The sequence below is a fragment of the Tenebrio molitor genome, chromosome X, assembly GCF_963966145.1.
Source record: "Tenebrio molitor chromosome X, icTenMoli1.1, whole genome shotgun sequence".
NCBI classification, from domain to species: domain Eukaryota; kingdom Metazoa; phylum Arthropoda; class Insecta; order Coleoptera; family Tenebrionidae; genus Tenebrio; species Tenebrio molitor.
The window spans coordinates 3,092,845-3,100,620 of record NC_091055.1 but is presented as its reverse complement, the minus strand read 5'-3'; the positions used below and the strand labels follow the sequence as shown (position 1 = coordinate 3,100,620).

Sequence of the window (7,776 nt, the reverse complement as noted above, 5' to 3'; positions counted from 1 at the left end):
AGCGCATTAAAATACCCAAGAAAACGTATTTCTGAAACATACCAAAAATAAAAAGTTATGTCGTAAAAGTCTTAAGGGTATTAAGATGTCTTAATGGTAGGTAGTCGTCGAGAACTAATTCCTATATTTGTCTGGCTTTGGTTTTCTGATTGCCAATAAAATTGCAAAGGAGCAAGATTTACGGGTATTATTAGCGTGATTGCCAATTAAAAGGATTTTCGATTATTAATATAAATGTGAAGAACGAAGGGAGGTATATCTATCGAAAACTACGATCAAATTTATTTCGTGCCTTGTTCTTTGGGATTACGATTATGCGAGTGCTTCCCAAGAGTAATACTGACAATTATGCCATCTTGCGTTGGAAGAAATACACACATAACTACATATGTTCTTCCATTTTTATATAATTAATTTTTGGAATTACAATATTTTGTAACTTAAGATGTATCATTTTATCGTGGCGTAGCCACCGTACCGATAAATTCTGTTATTTGCTGCAATTTCGTTTAATCAGTATTGTCAATTATGCCGTATCATTGGTTAATTAAAACATTACGAGCACGATGCAAATTGGTGATGTTTATTCTAAAACAGATTCGTTGCTCGTTGGTGACCTGTCGATAATATTTCACCTCTTTATTCCCTTGATTGCAATTTACTAATTGACGATGACGACTTGTCGCTGACTAAGACCGGGATTATTTGTGTTAGATTGACATATGGAAGGCGTAAAACCATTACCAACCCATCAAGTTGCTTGTTTCAATTTGTTTATTACGTGTGGGATAATAGACATTTGTTAGACAACTGTTTAGCCAATAACTGCAAAACTAGAGTTTCAAACGGCAAATTGCAGCTTTGTAGAATATCTTTAACACTTTTTTAAAGAACGCATAATAATACTTACGTTGGCGACCCTGCGTGTTTGTGAATGTATTCGTTCCGTCTCTTTCTAACGATGACTGTTTTAAGTGTGGTGGATCTATTGTAAACGGTTGTTCTGCTTTTTGTTATCTTTATAGTATCTTCTCTATGATTCCGATTGTATGATTTGGTAAGTGATAAGCGTTATCATTGATTATGAATCATTTTAGCGTCCCGGCTTAAATTTGAATTACCGGGAATTGAGGTTACATGGTATTTGCCACCTGCCACTCCCACTGTTTATGTGGATATCTTAAAATAGAAAATAATTCATAAACAATTAAAATATTTGGAATGAATAAATAAAAGAGGGTATCGTTTTAAGGTACTATGCTCCTGTTTTATCTCCTTGGGTGCTTTGCACTCTGGATGGTCCAAGCACAAGGACCTCAACATGATTTAGAAGGAAACCCATTTAATACTCAAAATGCCCCATCCAACCAACAAAGTGGATCTTACAATCAACAAGGTTCACAGGCTAACCAAGATTTTTTAAATAATCAAGGGCCACAGTATAATCAAGACTCTTTACAAAATCAAGACTCATTATACAACCAACAAGGCTCACTGTACAACCAACAAGGCTCACTATACAACCAACAAGGGTCATTATATAACCAGCAAGGTCCATTATACAACCAAGGCTCATTATATAATCAAGGAAATCAGTTTAATCAGCAAAATACAGGCTACTATAATACAGAGGGTTTCAGTAATGACATTCTGTATGACCTACATTGTCCAGAACATTGGGTAAGATTTTACCAGTCTTGCTACAGATTCATAAAATCTCCTCTAAAAGCTTATGAGGATGCAAGAAGATTATGTAAAGTATGTTATTCTGTTTGTTGTCAAATGCAAGCTAAATAGGTTTTTCTAGACTTATGCAGTTGACACAGGAGGATCAGATTTAGTCTCAGTTGGGAGTTCAGAAGAGCATGGGTTTTTAATTAATCAGTTGAATAATATGGATCCACAACACAGACGGTGGTATATTGGAGCTCATCAGCAATCAGCAAATTATTGGGTAAATGTGGATGGAACTCAATTAGGGAACATGGAAAATGCTTTTCTACCAGTTAATGAGCCATATGGGAAAGACTTTTTGGCTTACAATTTCTCAGCAGAGAGAATGCATTGGGGCTTTCAGCCTGTAAGAGGTGATGAACCTCTCTTGTTTATTTGTGAGGCCAATATTAGAAGCATTCAGAAATTAGTGTCGGATGACAGAACTTACACATATGGCATTGAAATTCGCAACCCAGAACAGATACCAAGAGGTCCTTATTTCATCAAACAACCTGTAGATGCCACTTTTGACACATCCAAAAGAAAATTATATAATGACATTAGTTTGAGGTATTTTGTTTTTTAAATAAGTTAATTGGGTTTTTCATATTTATTTCTGTAGTTGTTTGGCTGGAGGTTATCCAACTCCTACATATGAATGGTTTAGAGAAGATTATGAAAACGACAGGCTTGTAGCTAGAAGAATTAATCCTTTGGACGACCCTCGGTACACGATTAGCGGCGGGATGCTCATTATTAACGACCCACGCCAGAAATTAGACCACGCTACTTATCACTGCAAAGCTACAAACAAATTTGGGACGATCATTTCAGAAAGCGTCCAACTTAATTTCGGTTTTATCCTAGAATTCGTCCTGAAACGGTCCCCCGAATCGGGAGATCAAAACTGGGGGAAGTCGATCTACTGCGACCCCCCACACCACTTCCCGTCCGTCAGATACTCCTGGTCACGTGACTACTTCCCAAATTTCGTAGAAGAGGACAAGAGAGTGTTCGTTTCGTACGACGGGGCCCTGTACTTCTCCGCCTTGGAAACAATCGACAAGGCCAATTACAGTTGCAGCGTCCAGTCTGAGTTTTCTGATTCTGGCAGAAACGGCCCTTTCTTCCCGTTGATGGTCAATCCCCATTGTGAGTCAGAGTCGCTTTAGCAATGCTAGTCTTTACTGTGGTAATTTTAGCCAATTATCAGCAACTTAAATTCCCAAATAACTTTCCCAAAGCCTTCCCAGATGCTCCCATTGCTGGAAAAGAAGTAAGATTAGAGTGTATGGCTTTTGGATAGTAAGCGCGCCACCTGTCGGATCGTCTTGAAACTAATTCGATTTATTTTTAGTCCCGTTCCGAGTTACAACTGGACTAGGAAAGGGGGTCCATTGCCGAGGGGTGCAAGGCTGTCGAGTTACAACCGAGTGTTGACGATTCCTCACGTTCAAGTGGAAGACCAGGGAGAGTATCTCTGTCGCGCTTACAACGACAGAACAAGCACCGAGAATGGTCTCATTCTCAACATTCAAGGTTCGAATCTTAATTCGACCGAAAATAATGTTTTTAAATCAAGAATTTGGGATCAAGTGTGTTCGCATCTGTCATGTTTGACAGCAATGTCAAAAATGACGTGACAACACACTTGATCATAAATTCTTGACGTCATATAAAAATCCAGACATTTTCCAATTTCTTTATTTTAGCTGAGCCAAACTTTACAATCCCGCTAACTGATAAGCACGTTGATAGCAAAGGTGAGCTGGTGTGGACGTGTGAAGCTTTTGGAATTCCGGATGTAAATTACACCTGGTGGAAAAACGGCAGACAACTAGGTAAGATTCATATACGTGGAGTTTCCACGTAATCTTTCCGTCTTTTTAAAGTTATGGGATATCTGGATCCAGAAGATCGTGGTAGAATTAGAATTCAGGATAACGTCTTGACCATAAACTATTTAGATCAAGAACGAGACCCTGGAATGTATCAGTGTAGAGCGGCGAACACTTTAGACACTAAATACTCGTCCGCACAGTTGCGGGTTCTAGCTTTTAAACCTACTTTCAAGAAACATCCGTTAGAATCGGAGACTTACGCAGCTGAACAAGGGGATGTGACGATAAAGTGTAATCCAGAGGCGGCTCCTAGGCCAAGATTTGTTTGGAAGAAAGATGGAAACGTTATAGGTAAATTTTCTAGAATCTAGTCAACTGTCAATTTTGACATTTATACGTCACAGCATTGAGATAAAAATTTTGCCCTTATCAATGATTTGTTTCAATGTTTTCTAGGTTCCGGAGGACACAGAAGAATATTAGAGAATGGTAATTTAGTAATCAATTCCGTGTCTAGAGATGATGAAGGCTTATATACTTGTACGGCAAGCAACGAGCTTGGAATGGACGAATCTAGAGGGCGACTTATAGTCTTGAGTAAGTCACGTGACCACATTTGATTAAATGAAATGTGAATGATAACTGTTAGGGGGCCCCCGCTTGATTGAAACTTTGAATCCGCGAATTGTGACTACTGTTGGAAGATATTTCGAATTAAGATGCATCGCCCAGACCGAGGAAATGTTGGACATAGCATATATTTGGACACACAACGGAATGAAAATCAGAGATATAGATATCAAAAACTTGAATAACAGACTGGTAAGTGATCTCACTAGTTTTAATTGAAGTACTAATTCCAATTCAGAGGATAGATAGCGGTTACTTGACCGTAATAAACGCCACCTTCACCGACGCCGGAGAATACGAATGCATTGTAAAATCTACTGTCGGTAAAATATCGTCGAAATCAGTGGTAATAATCGAAGGACCTCCTGGACCTCCCGGAGGCGTCCAGGCCTCAATTCAGAAGAGTTCTCTTACTTTGCAATGGACAGATGGCGCCAATCACGGTTCCCAAATCAGCAGTTACACAATTAGCGGACGTACGAATTGGAACCAGACGTGGGTCAACATAAGTCACGGTGTCTACGCGAGGGAAATCGACAGATACACTGGACAAAAGGAAGCGGTTATCGAGAACATTTTGACCCCGTGGTCCTCATACGAGTTCAGGATAGCCGCCTGGAATGCGTGGGGGATGGGACCTCCTTCGGCACCAAGTCCGCGTCATTCGACCCCTCCAGACAAACCGTACATCACCCCGTACAACATTGGCGGAGGTGGAGGTAAAATCGGAGATCTCACGATCACGTGGTCTCCTCTTAAACCAGACGAACAAAACGGTCCCGGAATTCACTACAAGATATTTTGGAAACGCAAAGATGTCGAAGTCGACTTCCAGTCTCTCGAGTTGAAGGAATTCGGGAATACGGGAATGGCAGTGGTTCACATACCACTAGGCAACTACTACACAGAGTACGTCGTGAAAGTGCAGGCTATTAATGACATAGGCGCAGGGCTCGTCAGTCCGGAAGTTGTTATTTATTCTGCCGAAGATATGCCTCAAGTTGCCCCACAATTGGTTGTGGCGCGATCGTTTAATTCTACTGCTCTTAACGTTAGTTGGGTACCGATCGACCAGTCCAGAGAGAAGGTCAGGGGCAGGCTCATTGGCCATCGCGTAAGTACACTAAAAATGTAGAGAACTGGTTCGTAAAAAGTGTCCTGAATTTAATTCTTGTACCGCGGAATGTGACAGCAAAATTTGTTTTATAATTTGCATCTAGATGTCCAAAAGTGACACATTTCATGGTGATATTTGCAGGTCAAGTACTGGAAGAAGGGAACCAAAGAAGAAGAAAGTGTATATTATTTATCACGTACGACCAGGCCTTGGGCCCTTATTGTCGGTTTACAACCCGACACTTACTACTTCGTTAAAGTTATGGCCTACAATTCGGCCGGTGAAGGCCCCGAAAGTGAACGTTTCATCGGTAGATGCATTTTCCGCGTTGAAATACATTTCTCTAAATGTTGTCATTGCAGAACGTACGTTCAGAAAGGCGCCTCAGAAACCACCGTCATCCGTTCACGTCTACGGTATCAATCCATCAACTGTAAAAGTCGTGTGGCGATATGTGCAACCGTCTTTGGAAGAAGAGCCCCTCAAGGGTTACAAGGTACGTTGCGAAGAATGGTGCGGATCGTGAAAGAATTTTTAAAATGTTCTGCTTGTCCAGATTCGTGTGTGGGAGTTCGATCAAGATTTAAGCACAGCGAACGATACCATCCAGCCTTTCGGCACTAAATTAGAAGCGTTCGTCACAAATTTATCGCCCGGAAAAACCTACAGGATGCGTGTACTCGCATACTCGAACGGTGGAGACGGTCGCATGAGCTCTCCAGAAGTCAAATTTCGAATGGGTGGGTTAGCAACACGTTAATACCGTTTCATCCGAATGGCTTGCTAGTACATGTGCTTACACTGTGATGTTTTGCAGGTCCACTCTCATACTTTAGAAGTGCTTCTGAAGATTTAAAACCATTTGCAGTAGCCATCATCACAGCATGTCTGCTTAATATTCTACTAACAAGATGAAACTTAGTTTCGACATTCTGTTTTTATTTCAACATATAAATCTTTAACATCTCTCAAGAGCCGTCGCATCCAGTTTTGATTATTTTTATACTTACTAAAATGGCTTGAGATTTGAAGTTTGTGCCTTATCATTAACAGGACTGCTAGTATCTGAACGTACCTGTACATCTCTCTAATCAAAACAATTTATTACGGTAGCAATAATTTTTTGTAAATGTGTTCAGGAATTTGTACATCATTGAATCCGTCCAACAAAGGGTTGTACATTTGTTTTTTTTTTTTATTTCTATAGGTAATATAAATATACAAGTATATTGATATTATTTTCTTTTTTTAAATAAACTTTTGTAAAATGCGAGCGTCTTTTTGTCCCGACCCTTTTCAAAAGATAACACGTTCAATTATTTTTTGGAGTAAATTGGAGGAGTTTATGTGATGCAGGAGTTTTTCTGTCGGTTCAGAGAACATTCAAATCAAGAATTAGAGAATCAAGATAATTTTTCTGAGGTGACTTTAACGCTCGGTGAGCGCACCAGATGGCGCCGTTGGCATTTTTATTGCGAGTAAATCTCCTCTCTTCAATAAAATTTGTCGTAAAATATCTAAATCTGGAGGTAAAATTTGAGTTTGTAAAAGAAAAGTAATGTTGCCGTCGATTTGAAATGAGTCTAGCGTACACAATCCACTTTTATGACTTTCCATTTTATTTTGAAGGTGACTGAAACTTTCACCTCATTGTTTATTTAAAAGTAATGTACCCAGACAAGAATTTTATTTTCTTTCATGAGTCGGGTTATTACTTTTTACGCCGGACTTTTGATGCAACGGTATTTATTCGAGTTGAAAGAAAAAACGTTTTATTATTTATGATATATCGTCAAAAAGGAAATGCTAATATATAAATAAAACATCGGGACAGCTTTCTCTATAAAAGGGCTGTTTTTATACAAAATTTAGTTATGTCGTGTTTGTTTTAACTTTTTATTGGTCGTGGCGAGTCGCATATGACGTCTAGATTTTACAAAGGGCCGCTACACGAATCGAAATTCAGTTATAACTTTGCCATTAAAAAAGGCGAATTGGCTTTATGTGTTCCAGGCCGAAATTAGTTTTTTTCCAATAGGATTAGGTCGACCGTACAGTCGATTGGCCCTATACAAGTTAATTAACGTTGCTGAAGGCTATAAATCGTATTTAAAAGGAATCGTTTCGGTGAGACTTATTGTCAGTTCAAACAAATCCACTGACTTTTGCTGTAAATGAAAAATGTCAAAAGGGACAATTAACGTTCGCAATTTCGACCCACCTTTGATAAAATACCACTGATCATCGGAAAAACGCGGCAACCGTGCGAATTGCCGACTGTGAGGTGATGGCCTAAGCCCAGATCCGCGATTATTTGCTGTAAAAACCCAACCATTTCAATAAAACTTACTCCTTTCAGCGATTTCCATTTTATTACACCTCCTTTCCGTGATTAAGCCGTGGTGCAAATTTGGTGGAGGCGCCGGGTTTCATAACTGAACCAAACAAGAAGGATTTCAATTAAATAAGAAA

At 39.4% G+C, this 7,776-nt stretch overlaps 1 protein-coding gene across 1 annotated transcript; it reads left to right on the top strand.

The window, feature by feature from the left end:
• Window positions 1–900: 900 nt before the first annotated feature.
• Window positions 901–6,574, top strand: Cont (Contactin). The gene is made up of 15 exons (XM_069060172.1): window positions 901–1,057; window positions 1,253–1,758; window positions 1,808–2,286; window positions 2,339–2,868; window positions 2,919–3,021; window positions 3,074–3,255; window positions 3,429–3,557; window positions 3,609–3,908; window positions 4,014–4,154; window positions 4,207–4,379; window positions 4,426–5,301; window positions 5,446–5,614; window positions 5,667–5,800; window positions 5,861–6,044; window positions 6,122–6,574. The coding sequence occupies exons 2-15, from the start codon at window positions 1,258–1,260 to the stop codon at window positions 6,217–6,219; spliced, it is 3,999 nt and encodes a 1,332-aa protein (XP_068916273.1). The 5' UTR covers window positions 901–1,057; window positions 1,253–1,257; the 3' UTR covers window positions 6,220–6,574.
• Window positions 6,575–7,776: the final 1,202 nt, after the last annotated feature.

Coding starts and splice junctions, on each gene's coding strand:
- Cont (XM_069060172.1), top strand. CDS start 1,258: ATGCTCCTGTTTTATCTCCTTGGGTGCTTTGCACTCTGGATGGTCCAA. Junction 5,302..5,445: donor GCAGGCTCATTGGCCATCGC/GTAAGTACACTA, acceptor TGATATTTGCAG/GTCAAGTACTGGAAGAAGGG. Junction 5,801..5,860: donor AGCCCCTCAAGGGTTACAAG/GTACGTTGCGAA, acceptor CTGCTTGTCCAG/ATTCGTGTGTGGGAGTTCGA.